General features: G+C 31.4%; 1 protein-coding gene across 1 annotated transcript; it reads left to right on the top strand.

The window, feature by feature from the left end:
• The first annotated feature begins 15,141 nt into the window (after nucleotides 1-15,141).
• Nucleotides 15,142-20,819, top strand: PTPMT1 (protein tyrosine phosphatase, mitochondrial 1). The gene is made up of 6 exons (XM_085189393.1): nucleotides 15,142-15,255; nucleotides 15,348-15,494; nucleotides 15,756-15,836; nucleotides 18,559-18,662; nucleotides 19,456-19,585; nucleotides 20,251-20,819. Exons 1-6 carry the CDS (start codon nucleotides 15,214-15,216, stop codon nucleotides 20,371-20,373), a joined length of 627 nt encoding a protein of 208 aa, XP_085045519.1. The 5' UTR covers nucleotides 15,142-15,213; the 3' UTR covers nucleotides 20,374-20,819.
• Nucleotides 20,820-21,430: the final 611 nt, after the last annotated feature.

Below are 21,430 nucleotides of genomic sequence, written 5' to 3'. Positions count from 1 at the left end.
AAATACAGATAATTATATTTGTAAATTAGGTAAGTATAAGTTGTATTTTTAAGTGTTAACTGTCTTACAAGGTAAATCAAAATTATGACAATTTTCTATTAAGAAATATTTTATAATACTATATAATCTATGGAAAGTTTTATTTTTAATTAATTATTTATTAAGTGTGTATATTAAATATAATCTTATAACATTTTCAAAATATAAGATTGGTACCTATATCTTACTAATCTTACCTAGTCATAAGTCTAAAGAACAACAATTTATATGTAAAGCAAAAAGTGGAAAAGTTACATAAATGGACAAGTAATCAATCAATACTGATTGAATCAATTTATTTTGTTCCGCTTTTGGTGAAAGAATATCATTTTTTTACTTAAAACGTTTGAAGGTCCTGCATTTCCTAGAAACAAAATATAGCATCTTATCAACTAATAAGTAGTAAGTAGCACCTAATAGCTAAGTATACATATTTCTCGTTATCGAGTATCTTTCTAATCCTGAAAGTAAGTAAAGCAGGGGGTGCCTAAAATCTTTCTCCGGTCTAAAATTGAAGTGTTAGATATAATATAATAGTATATACGACGGTAAGCCGATGGTTTGCCTAGTGTAAAAAAACTCGGTTTCTCATTTCTTGTTAAGTGGCGGAATTCAACGCCGCGCTCTGCCTCGACACTAGATGATAAATGCATTATCAAAATGTTTTGCACCTTTTAATGTATATGGTTTAACTTAGTGATTGTCCAAATTTTTTATAGGTTCATGATAATATGTCTAAGAAGAGCAACCATTCACCAACATTTCTATTGCCTCTCTTAGCACTTGCTCTTCCTTCATAAATCTTTCATCATTCATGCTCTCCATGTATCTGAACCATCTCTCTGTGACGCATATCCTATGAAGATATCGCATCTCCACAGCAGTTATTTTTCTTTCTTTTTACGCCCCGGTACCAGCAGCCAGTAGCTAAGACACCGTTACCTCATCCATTTCGTACTTTTCGCCTCTACAAAACATACTTCCCAAATACACCACTTCATTAATTTGTTCTAATATCTTACCATTTGCACTGATCTTGCATTCCTTCCTTTCTGCATTACTTTTAGGTTTTTTAGGTGTCATATGGTTCACCTACCTATTCATTATAAACCTATATATTAAAATTAAATGCAAACATAAAATTAATTATTTAGACCATTTAGACGTTTACAGCGTATATTAAACTGAATAGTGCAACTTAACGCTGTTTTGCTTCAATATTGTTATTCTCAATAATAATTAATTGGACAGAAACTGTTAGGGTTGGTCGTAACACAAAATAAAGTGCATAATACTAACCATTTACAGTTCAATAATAAATATTATAGATTGCAAATAGAATAGATATCAAAGCAAGTAAATATTAACCTCTGTATTATATTATATAATATTATATATTGAACATTTTATGTTAATTAAAATTAATAATAATTTATAATTATTAATACTAACAACCAATTAGGTATTATTAATACCAAGCCAGTATTAGTATTCCCTGCCTGTTATAGCATAGATTTGAGTTTTTTTTTTGTTTAACGATATAGATACGAAGCAATCAGGACTTTTTTTAATTTTTATAAATTACAATTTTATACGGTCACTTTATGTCAATAAATAGTTTAGTTTGATCGAAATAAGTATATAGGTACTCGTATCTATATTATCAAAAAGGGCCAAATGTTTTATGTTTGTCTAGTCAGATTTTCTTTTTCAATATTAGAAATTTATTTAAATTACTAAAAAGATTTTATATTAAAAAAATAATATATTTTTATAATCCTTTTAAGAATGAATTTTTTTGTGACATCGTAATGTCTTAAAATCTCGTTGCTTTGAGAACGGAGTGTCTCAACACTAGATTCCACCCACCTACCCTTAACCTACAAAAGTCATTAGATAAATAAAAACAAACCACAAATCTATGATAGATCAGCCAAGTCATCAGTAAGCGGTAACGTCGCGTGCAGCGCAAATTGCATCGCGCCCCGCCCTATGGATGCAATTAAACCGCCCTATTGACATGTAAGTACTAAAAGCTTTTTATTATCTAATTGTTTTTGTGTGTTAAGTTCACTTTTGTTATATAATTATTTCAATCAGTTTCAGGCAGTATCTCGCATATAGCAGGGTAGGCAGAGGGAACCTAGTGTTAATACACTCCATTCCCCACGTTCCGACGATTTTTTCTAGGCAATGCGTGTTGAGTGCTGGAACTCAACAAGCAATATATTTATTTTGTCTTTCGTTTTAGTTTAATAGAGATTTCTTTTATACCTATTGTATCTAATATATTATATTTTCCATAGAGATTCTCTTAGGTTAATTATTTTCATTATTACTTTTACTCTAGAAAAAAAAAGCGTGGCGTTGAATTATGTCATACATCCTGAAATCAGGCGGAGATCGGAAAGTTGCAACATTAGGCTTTCTCACCTACGCTGCTATATGCGGGATAATAATATAGGTATAAAGTTGAAAAAAATAATGATCTTAAAATATCATGTAAGTAATTAAAATCTTTCTAGAACTGAATTCCTAAATCTCCAAAAACTCATTTTGCTAGCAACTAATTAAATTATATTTGAATACATTATTTCGAAGTAAAGGTTCTTCTTTCTTTAATTAGATCTTTCTTTTTTTAATAATTACACCATCAAAATATTCTAGAAATTCCAAGATCTTAATTACCACCCTTTTTAAGACTTCCCTGCAAAAGTCAATTAAAAAAGGTTATAGGGTATAATAAGTCAAAGCTCGCGTGCAGTACTAATAGCGCCCCGCCCAGGTCCCGGTGTGGTGCAGTCATTACCCCCACCACGTATTGACATTTAACTCCGCTTAATGGAGTACTAACACTATTTAGATTTCCATTTCGCGTTAATTTATCAACACTGTGTTGTCTAGTGATTGACTTGTTTAGAGAGCATTTTTTTTTATATTAGTAGCTTTTTTTTTAATTTCTGTTGTATGTAATGATTATAATTCCGTACCCGTATCCTCTTTTTTTAATTATTTTAAATTCTGCACAGGAAATATTTTACTTGCATACATATAGCAGGAACGTAGGAACCTAAAGGTAAATATTAAACCGTCCTTGCTCCACAATCCGCTAAATTTTACAGGTATTTTGTTAGCTTGTTGCGTACCGGAACTCAACCATGCGCCTTATCCTTAGCTGTTTGTTAAAAATATTTATATTTGCTTATTCGTGTTAAAAAAAACTGCTAATTTACATTCAGCCATCGAATACAAGATGAGGAAATTACATAAAGATATATTTGTAACTCCCTTTTTAAAGCTCTATTGTTCTTTCTTATTCCATATTTCTTTTTATTTAATTGACGTGACGATTTTAATGTCACTTTGAAATAGAATATCTTGCATACGAATATTGTACTGACCATATTATTCTTCCATCAGTAACAATAGTACTACTTAAGCTGCAAAACATCTGGTGTCACAAAAGGCAAAAGAAATTGTGTCAATTTCATAAAATATAAGGAGACAGTTCGTGTTGGGTGGCACAATTCTAGTCGAAAGTTTTTTTCCTAGGTATAGGCTTGCATGTCGACTTTATACCAAACCGGGATTCTGATCGCGGATTCGCCTCCTTCGACTATAGTTTTATGTCTCTGATAATGAATTTAAGATAGGTATAAGAAGAAAAGAATATAAGGAGAGAATAGAAGCTTTACGCTGTATGTTACGCTTACGCTGCCGTACACAGTATGGCAGAGGGAACCTGAGAACCTAGTGCTGAAACACTATGTTCGCATAGACACTTCCGTTCCACACTTCCCGCCGAATTCTGGAGACGTTCAGCATTTTAGTGTTATATTTTATTTTTACTTAAATAATTATTAAGTTATTATAATATTTATCCTAGGTATTATTGTAACAACTATACCTACGTATCTATGTTGGTATCCGCCACCCAGCATGAAATAGATAGTAACTCTAAATCTACGAAGAAAGAGTGAGAAGATAAAAAACAAAAAAAATCTAAGTTCAGAAATTTCTGGGTGTCACATTTTTTCTTAAAAACACTAAATTGTTATTGTTTCTATGTGTAGATTGATCTTTTATAAAACTATCGACAACACACCAGAAGGTGATTTAATGTTATTTACGGTGTCTTCGAGTGAATTAAATCAGAATTTTAAATACATTTCTATGTTCAATCTTAGTGTAGAACAAAGTAAACTTTAGGGTTGCCGTAATACCAAAGTACTAATATTTTTGATTTCGTTGTATACCTAGTGATTTTTTCGTCCTCATGATGGAAATTATTTAACTGTTATTCTATACCTAAAAGTAAAACAGAAACTTATCTGTCTCTCATCTGAAAAAAAAACTTATCTGTTCGTTTGACTGTTCTATATTATAGGTACTTATATATCTATAATATAGAACCTATGTATATATGTAAGTAATAAAAATAATCATAATACATATTTAAAAAGACATATATTAAAAACTAATTTTACATATTCTGCTTTTTCATTAAAAAATTTAAAACAAACAACCCTAACATTCGAAATTTAAATACGAGCGGGACGCCCTAGTAAGTACGTTATCTGTGCTCAAAACAAACAGACTACAAAACATAAGGCGGTTGACATTCCAACCTCCTTTGAATATTCCTCGAGATAACACATCTCGGTTGTAATCGAGCGAACCGATCGAACAGCTACTGACCACATTAAAATACTACTACAAAAAACTATTCTATTCTATTTTAAACTTTATACCATTAAAATAGAGGCATGACCCGCCATCCGAATTGCCAAGTATAACAATACACAGCATTCCTGGTTGTCGATTCGGGATGACTCAATTTGAACGAATTTATATCTCATAACTCGAAGATATGTTTGACTGATTATTAATACTGGCTACAAAGTTGTTTTTTATATCATTGTTATAAAAAATATGCACCTTTCAGAATTTATATAGTTGCTTGTTTTTAGGGTTCCTTGCCTATAAAGGTAAAACCGGAACTCTTTGGAGGATCACTTTGTTGACCGTCGGTCCGTCTGCCAAGATCATTCGTCTCAAGATCGCATAGAGCTCAAATTAATATTAAATATTTAGGCTTATAGTCCCTTGAAGTACAGAAAAGAATAAGCTTCTAAGTCAACGTTATTAAAAAGATACGAACATTAATGCAAAGATTTTGCTGCATTTAGTGTGGAATCAAACTCTATAGGGCATTATGTGAAACTAACAATACAAATAAAGGAAAAAATCAAGGAAACGTTCATAGAAAAATAACACTACAAACTTATACTTGTAGTTCTTTTCATACAAAATGAGTACATATGCCTGCAAACTTAAATTGTGCCTGTGCTTCTCTTGTTGCCCTCCAATCCTGTAACTGGTACGGAAGCCTCGGAAGGCGAGATCAACTCGCACTTAACGGATGTTTTTTTCTAAATTTGACACAACACTGAACACCAGGTAAAAAGATATTTTACATACACTTTTTTTTCTATATTCATATGCAAATTATAATATATTTTTCCTGTAATATATAAATGGGACACTGATTTTAATACTGTAGGACAACATATCTTCATTAATAAAATTGGCTTTATATCTCTCAATTAAAAATATTTATTATGTGCATTTAAATGACTTAACTAGCTAAGGTTCGCTTAAGCACTTTACTTTCCATGTAAGAAGATTTACCATAGACAGGTTAAATATTTATTATAGTAGGTAATGCTTAGTGCCAACAAATGAAAACACTGTTGCAGCTCGGCTGCAAGCTATAGAAAGGAGAGAAGAGAAGAGAGATACCCAACATTACGATGAGGTATAAACAAGAATATGATAAATATCTCATAATTATGTTATATTAAAATCTGAATGACTTAATGACATTGTAAAAGCTTCATGCAAATTGGTTTTGATAATGTAAAGACTGTTATATAATTAAAACGTTCCATTTCCGTTCCGTTCCGTTCCCACGAAAAATTGATTTAGACATGAATATAATATATATAACTAAATAGCCATATCTTAACAGTGAAAAATTTTGTGAGTTAAATAATAATAGTACCTACGCATGAAGATGAGACGAGGCATTGAAAATATAATTTAAGTTTTTTTATAATATTATATTATTATATTATATTATAAAAAAACTTAACTTAACTTAACTTATATAATAAATTTTAATGTTTGCTCCTCTGCCTGCCCTATATAGGTACAGGATATGCGCGTAGCTCCGAGAAGAAGAATCTTTTGCAAGATTTATTACTTATTTAAAATTATTATACGATTGCAGTCTTTTATTTTCATTATTTATGCATTTCTATCGTAGTTTCCGTCATCAGGAGCAATCGATTATTACACATAATGAATCACTACGTTCTCCATTTCCCTATTTGCGTGCAAGTTAACCGAAATAAAAGTCTAGCTTTATATTATACTAGCGGCCCGCTCGCGGTTTCACCCGCGTGAACTATGTTATTATTCATTTCTGTCTCCATGACTACGTCCTAGTGACGTCTATGCAAAATTTGAGACTCCTAGCATTTGTAGTAACGAAGTTTCATACAAACTTTCGACCCCAAAAACAACCCCTTAGAAGTCGAATATTGCAAATTCCCGTCTTAGCGAGCACCTACGTCCTATAAGTAACTCCTATGCAAAATTTCAGATTCCTAGCACATGTAGTTTGTGAGATTTCGTGATGAGTGAGTGATCTTTCGATTTTATATATATAGATGAAACCATTGAAGTAGGTACTATATTTCATTTTTCACGAAATTGATAGTATTGTAATGTTAAATCTACATTAAATATGAAAAATTATAAAACTAAACGTCCATCAAATAGAAACATAATATTGGCCTTCGCTCGGCCACCATTAATATTGGTCGTTGACACCCTAATTCCAAACTTAAATCTCCAACGTCAAACATTCCGCCCATAGACAAGCATTTATCAAACTGTCAAACGCGCGTCGACCTGTCATTGAACTATCTATAACGCTCCTAGTGACCAGTAGCTCAATTTTAAATACATAACCATCACTTTTTAAAATAAACTAAAATATTTATAGTATATAAATTATTATAATATTTAACGTGTAAAGCAAGATGTCCCATCAAACCCAAGCACATTAGAAGCTGATTGATATATTGCGACTTTTACCTGATTTTGATTAACTATGTCACGAGTGACGTATTGTCAAAACGTATAATAGAGTTGGTGAGTTCTCGTATTAATCGATGGCGGCATTAACGTAATAGGACGTTCCTCGTCCATCACGCTGATAAGTTGCGGTTAAAAATCGCCCAAATAAAGCAGTTAGCAGACAACAATGGCGGGCCATTTGAATTGAATTCCTGTTACTGTTACGTTTTGTTTCACGTCCACGTCCACGTTACGGTCAACAGTGACTAATATATCTAATTTGTGTAACTTTAACAATTAATGTTTTTAATTATATCTTTTAATCATTCGTTTCGTTAAATTTGACTGGTATTTTAAATAAAAGTCTATTTTATTCGTTCACATTTTATGGCTCAGTCGTAAAGTGACAGACATGACAGTTAGTTCACTATATGGTTGTAAAATACTCGTAATATTTTTAACGACAATGATTGTGTTTTTTTTTACAAGCTTTTATTTTGGTATCTTCTCTAGGTTCATATATATTATAGCTTTAAATTCTAAACTAGTTTTTATATCTGTTTAATGACTACGACTTTCATAAAAAAGTAACAGAAAAATATGTATTATTTATAGAAAAAAAATTATATAACAGAAATTATGTATATGTTTAGAAAAATAAATATGGAAAGATAAATATCTAAGTTATCCATTCATATTTATTTTCCTTAACATATTTTCGAAATGAAACAGTACGAATAAACGTTAGTTCCAAAGCGTTGACCATTTCTAAACTAAGCTCTATATTTAAGCACTTAAGAGTAAATTTTCATCAGCTTTGTCAAATAATGATATTTATATTTGGAATGAAATGCGCACGCGCAGCTTGCTCGCACCTGTTATCCTTGCTGCTATTATTCTTTATAATTGTTTTCTATATGATATACAATATGTATATTCCAATAATATAAATACTTTTTAAAAAAAATCTAAAATTCTAAAAAACTATAAATGTCATTAAAAAACATTTAATCTCTTAAACTAAAACTTAAACTTTCCAACGGTACTTTCGTAATTTAATATATCGTAGACAGAATGTTGGAACAAGATTTTCATTTAGCATCGAATTGCTTACAAATATATGCATCAGCGGTCAGGGGCACAAGCGCGTGATTGTGAAAACGACAGGTTGTATTGTCGATTCCCACTCGAGGAAATGAAATATTTAATATTTTCATTTCTTCTGGTGTAGAGGCAACACGCGGCGTTTAGTTTCGCCACTAAACACGCAATGTCCACAGAAATGCCCAGCCACAAGCGGGTAGCACAAGCGGGCACGTAGTACCTATACGTGAAGCTGAAAAAAATAACAAAGTACAATTAATGATAAGTATTTTTTTAAAAATACTTACATAATACTCTTACTTACTAAAACTGTGCTACTTAGTCCCTCGCCAATATAACAAACGTTATTAAGGTCACATATTACAATAACAACCACATTAACAAACGAATGTTATAAATCCTTAATTAAATGCAAAAATGACTGTTAATTTAAAATTCCGAGGCGGTCGGCCATGTTGCGTAAAGGGCGAGCGGTGGGCAATTTGTCAGTCGAGGGCGTTCCGAACACCGTAATTGGTGGTCAAAGGCCGATAAAAAAGGGCTTTGTTTGTTCGATGCTTAGTACGAGTACGCCCATGTCGTTTATTTACCTGTTCCTAGTAATAATCGTGCAGTGAGTACACTCCTTACACCTACACGTACAGACAGATAAGTAAATATTGTTTTTAAAATAGCAAAAAGTTGTAAAAATCAATATTATTATTCCTAAGCAGAATTGTTTTTAACTTAATTATACTAGATACTATTAAATGTAACGTGTGAACATTTAGTATTATAAAGCAATTAGGGGAGAGCGGGGCCAAAAGTTCCGATTTTTTTTAACCTCAAATATTGCTACGAATACTTGATTTCAGTATTTATACAATATAATCAAATTCAACTTACATATCTAGACTTGCAATTAAAACAGTAATTTGGGGTATTCTTCGTAAGACTTTTTTATTATGATTTTTTTTATAACTGAAGTCGGAAAGTAACAACTTACCCCGAATTGGGGCAAGTTGTTAACAGACCGGGGTAAATTGTTACCATATTTTTTAAAGCTATTATTTGCAAAATAAAAAACAATAAATAATCGAACAAAACCTGTTTATTTAAGGAATAACCAACAGTATCTTTAATAATCACCAGGCGCAAAAGAAAATCTTTTTTAACTGACTTCTGTAAGAAAAGGAGATTATCAATTCGACTGTTTTTTTTTAATGTATGTTACCTCATAATTTTTGATTAAGTGAACCGATTTTGATGATTTTTTTTACTTGAAAGGTAGTGCTTTCCATGTGGGAACCAAATTTTTTTATGGTCTATTTTTGACAATGGTATCTATGAGATAATCACATAAGTATTAAATTTGTATTGGTACGTGTGCGACAAAATGACGAATAACTCAATATCACGCCAACCGATTCCAATGATTCTTATCTTATTTGAAAGGATACTCTTCAAGGATAGTTTGATGAAAGTTTGGTTAGGTTCCCATTATAAAATCCGGTCAAAATTGAGAAAAATTGTTTTTATTTGGTAAATTTTAATTATACTGGAATAGATGCAAGGGAAAACTTTATTAAAATTATTGTCAGAAGTAAAATTCCCCGTCGTTGGATTTCTTTTCAACCAACTTTAAAAAAGATGTTTTCATTTTCAACCGACTTCGAAAAAGGGAGAGGTTCCCAATTCGCCCGAATATTTTTTATGTATTTTCTTGTCAATATACCAAAATGTTTGTTTCCACAAAAATTTTACATCAAGTCAAGTTTTACATATCACAACAGATGCCACTCGTTAACAACCACTACCACCACAACCAACACTCGTTTAAGAAGTATCCTTTTAAGGTTACTTATCACTTAAAATCATAAAAAGAATTAATTTTAAACAAAAAAAAAACCGAACCGAAAAACAACGAACTAAAAAATAAAAGATAATTCTACATAAAATAAAACTTATTTTGATTTTGTTAAACTAAAATAATAAACAAAGATTTTATAGCTTAGCTTTTCCCGCTCAATATGTACCTATATATAATTCTTTGGTAACAGTTTTTATCATGTTCCTGCGATCTTTGAAAACTACATCCGCTGCTATTTGCATCAACTCATATGACACATAACCCCGAGTTGATTTTCTAGCATAAGTCCGCATGTTACTAAATTACAATATTTTTTTGTACGAAAAATTACAATATTTACATCCCATTATTGGTACAAATGAGTTGACGAAAGTTTTTCCGAGGTCACAACATGCCCCAAAAAAAGGGAACATCTAGCCCCAAAAACACGTGTTGAAAAAAAATAAAATATAAACAAGATTAGGCAACATAAATAATTTACAAATAGTGTTCCGAAATAGTAGATAATATATGTAAAAAAAACACTAACATACTCGAGGCTAATCGTTAAAATTTGTGAGACAGACCAAAATTATCAAATGCGAAAATATTTACAATCGTGCACCAACGACACCCGTGTGCTATTCCATTGGTTTCGGGTGCCACTGGATTGTTCAATATGCTGGCCATGGGTGCGCTATCACATTGCATTTCACTATATGTTTACTAAATATTCCTATCACTTTTCCCCGCGAAATTATTTCCATCGGAACAACTTACCTCGGTAACTTTTAGCCCCGCTCTCCCCTAAATATTTTATGAGGCAAACCGTAGGAGGACAAGCTTGTAACGCGACAGATTGTGGGTTCGCTTCCCAGTTGAAGAAATGAAGTATTTAATATTTTCATTTCCTCGCTCTGATAATGAGGCAAAGCGTTGGATTACGACAGAAGTGTCTTAATGGGAACGAAGTGTCTTAACCTGGAAACCACCAGGTTCTCTTTGCCAATCCTGCTATGTAAATATAACGTAAAGCTAAAATATATATATTTTATAAGTTACGCTCATAGTAAACAAACTAATGATCGATGAATACATAAATACCATAAAAGCAGATGTTTTTGCCAATCATACTTATATTTAACTCTTTATACATCGCCACCTGTAATTACAACATATTGCAAATACAGACATCTGCGATTTTATTATAAGCCCATACATTATTTGAATTAATGACCTCACCGCCTAATGATTATTCGATTTTCGTATCGATATCGATTAAACATTTAAAACGCAGTAAAACCGACAAGATCGTTCGGATTTGTTACTTGCGACATGTTTTAAATAAACATTAACATTTATTTTGGTAATGTTAAATATGGAACCTTCTAACTGCTGCATTCATTGGAATCCAAAATCTAATGAATATCTATAGGTACGTTTTATCAGATGTATGTAATGTGATAAAAGTAGCGTGTATTTTGTATATTTTTTACATATTTTTAATCTGTATTCTTAATAATATATTACCTACAGTTTTATCTCTGATATTATCTGTAAAGATAAGATGCATAAACTCATTTAAGTATATCTATAGTTTTTTTAGGGTAACGATATATCCCGCACAAAGCGGGGTAGGTAGAGGGAACCTAGTTTTGAAACACTCCAATCTCCATTTTAAGCCGAATTCTGGAGATATTGTGTGTTGTGTGGTGGAACTTAACGCCGTGCTTTGCCTCGACACCAGAACGAAGAAATGAAAATATTACTTATTTCATTTCCTCGAGTGAGAATCGAACCTACAACCTGTCATATTTACAGTCACACGATTGTGCTCATTTTTATTCTTTATTCTTAATACCTACATTATCTCTGAAATTATCTGTATAGATAAAATGCATAAACTCAGATAAATATATACTTAGTTAAACTAAGCTAAACTTTTTAACACAAGAAAAAAAACTAAGTTATTTTTTTAAATTAGGCATGCACCGGCTATCTCCCGACGACATCTAAGCCGTACCGTTCAGCAGTAAATTACGGCAAACTGGAGCGCTCCAGCATTGTATGCAGATACCGCCCGACGCATCTCCTCGTGATTTGCATCAACTTTCGGCCCGGAAATTTGCAACTTTCTTAATTATATCGCACAGTGTTTTTATATAATGTGAATATATAATAGTTGTTTTACATACTGTATTTTAAAAGTAATATGATAATTGAAAGTCAGGTTGGTTAAAACAGCTGAAAAATTACTCGCATTCATTTAATTTTATCTTTGTACTGTTAATAATGATTGGCTGACCTTCACTGTAAGAGATGTATACCATAAAGCTTGTTTTATCGAGGACAGGTGGCGCACCGACATCGCCGCGTCCACTATCATATTCAATAATAGAAACAATAGGCGATCGGAAGCCGCCATTGTTCAAACTACAATGGCGCGTCTCATTACTCAACCGCTCGTTAACGTCCCGACCGCCGCAAAACACTAACTTTATCAGTCCCTCACGTCAAATATCTTCCCATCTCGGAACCATATCTCCTGCGGACACAATCGAGTTGAAATAAAAGCAAAGCAGAGGACATGACTCCGGCCGTTCCCCAGAAGCCAGATGCGTATCGGCGAGCCAAAAAGCAGACCGAATGATATGATGTTTCGGCGTTCCTTTTGCGAAATGCCCGCGAATTGTCAACTGTGGCATAGACAACGGAGAGCGGGCGGCGGGCAACGGCGGATTTGAATACAGCCCAATTTGAATATAAAGCTTGGCATTCGCGTGTCGCCGCCATACATCAATTCGGATAGCTTTAAGTCATTCGAGCGCTTTTTGGACACAAATAAGCGTCTCGTGTTCGACAGACGCATAATGCGGACTCGCAACGGGCGGGACGCGATAGCGCTGGACTATTTATGGCAACGCTGATTAAAACCCGTTTATTTCAGCGGTCATTTCGCAATGGGGTGCTAATGTTTTAACTGCACCGACTCCTCAGCCTCGGCCTGGTGCCGACGCGTATGTAAATTACGAGGTGAGGTGGCGCATTAAGATAATCATTTAAAATATTTATAGAGTGTAAACGTCGATATTAAGCCGGTGAGACACCCACGACAGAGAGTCCGTATCGCCCAATGCCATATTTCATTTGGCCACAATTACAACCATTAAACGGGGCGCAACTCTTTGATATTTCTACCTTTATTTATTGTAGCAAACTTATTAGGATACTATGGCATTAATGATGACAGATGAGATACCGTATCTCGGCTTAATGCGTTTTGTGTCGGGACTCGGGACTCCGGACCGATCAGTTGGTTGCTATGGGAAAGGAAGGATTTACGTAAATTATGTAGTGCCTTACTTTTTTTCTTTACATAAAAAATATGTTATAATTAAACTGTAGGTGACCTGTAGTAGGGCTTAGTAATTAAATGAATGAAATAAAATATTTCTGAAAATTATCATTATTTTTTTTAATTAAATATTGAAAGCTAAAATAATAAAATAAAAAGTTCAAGATTTTTTAGACAATAAAATACTTTAGCACAATATATAGACACCTATACCTATCTTACTTCATTAGCATATTTATCTAGCATCAGCCAGTATCAATCTTGTTACACAAAAAAAATATAAAAAACGAAAGATTAAATACGTCATAGACAAATTAGCGCAGATCAAATCATGTTGAATGGAATGCACTAACATGGCGGGTACGTTGTTTTTACCGCGTTTTAATTTAATTTTGAATTCCGAATGTCCGATGCGCCCCGCCGCGTTACAAATGGCGTCGATACATCATGCGATGATATCTCTTTCAATTTCTGAAAGAAGCCCGCCACGGCCAGCGAATTAATAATGGATAAAATTACTCAAAAGGTGAACTATGTGAGGGTATTTAAATTAGATATTGTGTGAGATATTACATGGGTTATTCTGGAATTAGGTTCTATGACATACTCGTACTTATAAATATACGTTAATGGTATTTTTAATTAATGTCTTTTGAAGAAAATGATTCTTAATTTGTATTTCACTAGATAAAGGTTTATGCTAAAGGTTAAGGCTATCTGTTTAAAAAATAAAACAGTAATGTAAATTATCGTTATGTTGTTATTATCAAAATTGTGTGGTTTGTAAACGTTTCAAAAGTAGGTAGACTCTTTTTTCCTACCTACAATTAATTTTACGGATGTTTGTTTTTACATCATTATCACTAAAATTTTTAGGGTTCTTAAGTTCAATCATACTAATGTTAAAATAATATCCCGCACGCAACAGAGTAGGCGGAGGGAACCTGAGAACCTAGTGTTAAAACACTCCATTCTAATTTAATTCCTTACTTTCCGCCGAATTGTTGAGGCGTGTTGGGTGGTGGAACTTATCGAACCTACAACAGCCGCATATAAAATCACAAGCTTGTATGCCTCAAAAAATTATTTCTAAATAAAAAAGAATACACTAAATTAAAATTAATAAAAGCTATTTAACTCCATTAAATAAATACAATACCATAATTATTATAAATATGTTACGTGAGAGGTCGACTCCACAAACCAAATTTATCGTTTCCTTACCACATTAGGTATTTTTTTCAGTTAATGTACATATCTAAGAAGGACATCAACAGTTATATCTGTAGGAAATTTTTTATGAAATATTAATTTATACACTTCTACGTTATTGTTAAATTATAGAAGAGGAGAAACATTTTAAAAATGTTCACCTCCACTGTTCAATTCAACAAAATCGATTAATATGTTATTATATCACTTAGCACCTATTAAGATTTGAGAGCAAAGCTACTATCATGTTAGTGTAACATTGCTCATAGTGTTAAATAGGCCCCAACTAAATATATAAGAAGAAGAAGTCATTCGCCTTATATATGTTTTAGGTATTATATATCAATTTATTAAACTAAATTAAACAAAAAATATAATAACTTTAATAAAAAAATACATTACTAATAATGTTTTATACAATTTCTAAACTAATCTCAAAACGACACTAAGACATTAACTTTGACAGATGACAGATGTCATAACCAAGTGTTACGAGAAGTCGTGATACAAATTTCAATTCGAAATTTTAATGCTCCCCACCAAAGAGACCGACTCATCAGCTTTCACCATGGTAAAGTATTAAATAGTTTACTTAGAGCGATGAGTGGACATACTACTTAGAGTCGTCTGTAAATGTTTAATATAATAACTGTATATTGACAGGGTACAGCTATGTTCGCTAGAGTCACATTTTATCCAACACTTTTGTATAATGTGCTGATGGAAAAGGTTACCAGCAGACGCTGGTATGATAGAATAGATGATAATGTCATCCTAGGTGCCCTACCTTTCCGAGGAATGAGCAAACAGGTACTTTTTATTGGTTATAAACAATTAACTTAGTTGGCCCGTTATTAGTCTATAAAAAATTACATATAAGTATGCAAATATTTAGTTTTTATTTAATTTGTACTCCTTTTAATTTATTGAATTGCATCATTTTATTTCTTTCTTCAATTTTTCTCTCATATTTTTATCCTATATTTTTATGGTAACTTTTAAATATTATAAATTATTTTTTGTTTCTTTATTTAATATTTTCCAATAAGTAAAGGACAGTATTGATTCCAGTTAATAGAAGAGGAAAACATAAAAGGAGTTGTATCCATGAATGAAACATATGAATTAAAAATATTTTCAAATGATGCTGAGGTAAGTAAATGTATATTAAGTAGATATTAGTTACATGATAATTTTATGTTTCAATACTTAATATTTTGTTCTAAATATATTCTTCTAATAGAAAGATAATGATCACTGTAGGACTCTATTATTTTATATATATAACTTTATTATTTTTATTATTTATAAATCTATTATTTTGTGTCAAATATTTAAACGTAAAATAAAACTAAAACAATACTTTATCCATTTATTCATTATATATTTTTATAGCTTCATGCTGCATCCCACACATAGCTAGATAGGCAGAGGGAACCTGAGAACACAGCATTAAGACACTCCTTCCCCATAAAAACATATTCATACCACTCTGCAGAATTCTGTAGGCATTGCATGTTGAGTGCTGGAACCTAATGTTATCCCTTGCCTTGACATCAGATCAAGAAAATATGACCTTTTACAGGCAATTTTTTATTTATATAAACTATTAGTAACAGACCTTTGACAGTAGATAATGTTGCATAAAGATATTTTTGTTATTTATTATATATCATACACACATATATACATACATACAAACATATATGCACAAAACAAATACATATACTATAACAATACTACTCTTTAAGAGTTCAGACAGCACTTAAAGATATTAACTGATGTTGACTGGCTGATGGGACTCAAAAAATTAATGACATTACAAAAATATTCTTTTTTTTTCATGGATAATTAATTTTAAATATTGTATTAATGTAAAAAAAGACAAATATTTTATTCTGATATTTAATTATTAAGAACCATTAACTTAATTAGCTTTGCATGTCATAATCCTATGGTCCTTGGCATAACTAATTGTTTATCTTGCAAAATATTAAGTAAAAAATTTTTAGTTAAACTATTTTTTTTTCTGAAGGCATTGTGATGCATTGGCTCAACTTCCAGCTAAACATGACAGTTGTCAATTTGTTTCCAATTCAGTGAAATGAATTAAATTTTGTTACTCCTCCGACAAAACAAAGTGCTGCTTTAAATGAAGGTACTCTAGAATGGATATCTTCAAAAAAGGATGCTTCTGCTTACCCACCCTGGACCCTTTGACTATTGTGACAACATTTTTGTTAACTTTGCGCCGAATCCTGCACTAGCAGGGTAGGGAAAGGGAACATGCGAGCCTAGTGTTAATACTATTCGGCCCCATTAAGACACTTCTGCTCCCCACTTTCTACTAACTACAACTGACAGACTGATTTATATATTTTGTTAAAGTTTAAAGTTTTGTTATGGTGATGTTCATTGTCTGTTGTAGTCTTACATTTCTATATAAGTAATAACAGACTTATTCTTTAATTTTGTCACTTGACATATAAAAAATTATAAAATTCTTTTTTTGTGAAATTCTTTATTTTTGCAATACACAAATTTGTATCTTAAAATTAGCATTATCCTTGCATCATACTCAATTATATATTATAATATATGCTGGGAATGCTTGCCAATAACCATTGAAAAAGCAATGATAATAAGCTATACTTAGTATTTTTTCTCCAATCTTTTTCTATGGTATTACTTTTTAATCTATTTTTAATGTGCAATACTTAAGCTCCACATCTATTAAATACTTATAAATTGTTTCTCTATCAATTGTTTGACTACAATATACTTCTTATATAATACATATTATGTGAAAAATTATTATAATTTCTTTTTAATGAATAACAGATAATAACGTTTTTTTTTGTAAAATATTTAGCTGCCTCCTATATATTCAATGTCAATTTTATTACACATATTAAATGAGACTATTTTATATCCAGATTAATATGGGTAAAAGCACTGTTAACTAATAGGATTTTTATTAAGGTTCCTTAGTTATTGTATAAACTGCAGCAAGGTAGGCCGAGGGAACCTGAAATCTTAGTGATAAGAACTTCCTATTAAGACACTTTCGTTTCCTATTTTGTGCCCCACTTTGTCGCCGAATTTTGGAGGCATTGAGTGTTGAGTAGCTCAACGAAGCGCTTTGCTTGCTTTGCTTGGTGCTAAAGCGAGAAAATTAAAATATTAAATATTTAATTTCCCCAAGTAGTAGAAGTAGGAATCGAACCCACGGCCTGTCGCGTTTACAGTCACACGCCTGTGACCCTGCGCCACGACTGGCCTCTATTCAGTTTTGTATTTATAACCAACAATCTAAACGTACAATCTTTTGTCATCCTAACTCGCTTATGATGTTATTTATATATTTTTTATCGTTTTTTTACATCTACATATTATTATATTAATCTTTTCATATGTTTATTTTTTCCTATGCCTTTGTAATTACATTATGGAATTGTGCTCTTAGCTTACTTTGTAATGTCACGTGTAATATTTAAAAATATATATCACAAGGTCTCAAATACTCAATAATTATTTATTTAACTTTAACGTTTTTACTTATTTTTTTTTAATAATCTTAAAGTTTAATACTTATTTAGAAAACGTATAAAAAAATTAACGGGATTGAATCCGCGCCTCTTGGAAATCGTCGTCTTAAAGATTTTGGTTTTACTCTGTATCCCGCATATGGCAAAGAAGGCAGAGAGACGCTACATAACTACCTAATTTTCGAAACATTACGTGTTGAGTAAAGAAACTCAACGCCGTGCCATATCTTCTTACCAGGGTGAAAAAATCGAAATATTCAATCGCGTAGTGTAAAGTCACTATTTATAATTTAGTTTTTCACATATCTGTTAATATTGTTCCACAGAGATGGCGGGAACATGGTGTTCAGTTTCTACAGCTAGCAACTACCGATATCTTCGAGGCGCCAGATCAAGATAAATTGTATGAAGGAGTTAGATTTATAAATAGGTAAGAAATAATTATTATTTTAATATAGTTAAAGTATTATTCCACACTTAGGAAAAAAAAGTATCTACTTATTATAAAAAGTATAAAAAATAATTACTTTGTTATTATTAAATTAGTTTAAAATATATATACGTTTTTTTAATATTATTATTTTTTAGTCGTCGCGGCGCAGGGGCACTGTGACTGTAAATACAGGAAACCCATAAAGCTGAAATATTCTTTAAGGAAATAAAAAATATTTTTTATATTTTCTTATGATAAAAGTTTTGTACTGCAGTTTTATCAAAATAAGAATAATATCCATTCGAAGTCACGAAGTGAAATATGATAGTTGAAAAAAAAAAATATTATAACCTTCTTTGTACATTTATTTATTCATAAAATTTAAAAAAATAAAAATGTCAGATCTATCGTGGCGTACGAGCAGGGAAATATAAAATTTAAATTATTGGAATCGGGGCCGTCGTGACATAACGTCCACGACAATCAGTGTCTGATTGTAAACGTGACGGTTGTAGGTTCAATTCCCACACGGTGTAAGAGAAGGGAAGAAATTTAATTTCCTTTCCCTGCTAACAAGACAAAGTGCTTCATTAAGTTCCGATACTATACGCAATGTCTCGAAAAATTGAATTGAGCGATCTGACAGAGTGTCCTAACACTAACTTTTCTCCGCATCCCAGCTTTACGGGTCGGGTTACCGTGCGTTTACTAAAAATATAGAGTATGTGACATATTTTTACACCCTTCTAATATTAACAACAATCTTAATTTGTTATTTATTTTTCCCCAGATTTTTGCCATTAGAAAAGAAAATATCGAATATGAAAGATGAGAATCCAGTCAACAGTGGGACGGTGTATGTGCATTGTAAAGCGGGTCGTACGAGGAGCGCTACATTAGTAGGATGCTACCTTATGTTGGTAAGTTATATTTGATGAATAATAACAAGGTAGACAGAGAGGCACTCCCTTCACTTTCCTACGAGCGGCGGAACTCAACGCCGCCTTGTCACCAGAGCGAAAATTAAAATATTAAATAATTCACTCTTATGAATTTTATACATTTATCGCGACTTCATTAAATTCAAGGTTTTAAAATTTATTTCATATACTAAATGTATACATGATAAATTTGTTTAAAATAAAATATATTTTTTTATCTTCCGTTATATTTTCAAATATCTAAGTCAGTTATTTCGTTCAGTACTATATGTAATAAAAAAAGCATTTTTATATTGTCACTGTACAAACAAATGGTTATGTATTGAATTTCGTTTTTTTTTTCAATTACTATTTATGAGCATTTCGGAATTGAACCCATTGGTAAATATAAATCTCAATGTAAATACATCTATACATTAATAATATTTTGAACTTTGTACATTTACAATATATTATATTATTTGTTTATTTTTTTCAATTTCTCACTGTATAAATGTAGCAGGGTAGGCAGAGAGAGCCTAGGGTTAAGAACTCCGTTTCCCACTTACTTCCGAATTCTGGAGGCATTGCGTGTTACAGTCGCAAACCAGTCCCCCGGGGCCACGGCCCGCCTCAAATTATTAATTATTCTTCTCATTTTACAGAGAAACGGTTGGTCTCCGGATGAGGCAGTGGAACATATGAGGTCGAGACGACCTCACATATTGTTACATACAAAACAATGGCAGGCCTTAGATATATTTTACAGGCGACATGTACAAACATAATTTATTAATATTTATATAGATAAATACTTTATTAGAACTATTTAATATTTATTTACGTGACATATGGTAACATCGATGTTGATATTGGTATAATATTTCGCCAACTTTATTTTATTAATGGGTAAATATGTAAAAATCTTTTGTATCTTGTAAATTCAATAAAATGATAAACCTCGGCCTCAAAGAAACTACAAAGAAGATTTTTTTTTTTTTTTCTATAATTTACATTATTTAATGGTATATATTTTGTTATTTCATTATATTATTTTTGGAGCTAAAATGTCTTGATTATAATGGGGGGTAAGGTTTTGTATTATACTTATATGTATGGTTAGTGAAGACATTTTAGTTCATATATAAAGAAATATTGAGTGCAAAGCAATAAAATATATTTTTAGAATTTATTATTGTATTGACAGAAATATATATTATGTTGCTGTTAGAAATTGTTTTTATTTGACCTTAACCTTCAACTCTTTGGCCTCACTTTGCGTAAATTTAAATTACTCTAAAGAAATTATTTTGCTATAAAAAATACTATTAAAAACGAATGATCTTTAATAATCAATAATTTAAAAGTTTGTGATTTCCTGTCCGTTCTTGCTATTTAAAAACAATATACAAGAGATTATAATAATACATAATATTTAGAGATAACTTCTGTTTAATGACGCTGTCATCGTTAACAAAAAATCATTTTAAATATTAATAAATCATTGAACCTAAGTTTAATTTTTTTTAGAGATTATGATATTTAATAAAATGTATGCCACTCATTTCGTTATACAGGGTAGCAAGAATACAAAGAATAATCTACAGGATAAGAAGTCTCCTCTTACTGAAACTGCATATAGGGTAAAATATTTCAAACCCAGAACAAAAGAAATTCCCTAAATTAATGAAATGCGGTTGAAAGTTTGTATGGATATTTTTTGAAATCGGCAACGATTTTTATGAAATTTGACATTCAGACTGTTAAAAATATTTCATTGAAAACGTGTTTCATGGGACGCGCACTTCTGTGCATGCTTATTTGTCTTAACTTTCAACGCTATTT

The sequence above is a fragment of the Heliconius melpomene genome, chromosome 8, assembly GCF_056956725.1.
Source record: "Heliconius melpomene rosina isolate 202511_hmr_F chromosome 8, ASM5695672v1, whole genome shotgun sequence".
Taxonomy (NCBI): Eukaryota; Metazoa; Arthropoda; class Insecta; order Lepidoptera; family Nymphalidae; genus Heliconius; species Heliconius melpomene.
The sequence above is the reverse complement of the archived record's forward strand: the minus strand, read 5'-3'. Positions and strand labels throughout refer to the sequence as shown.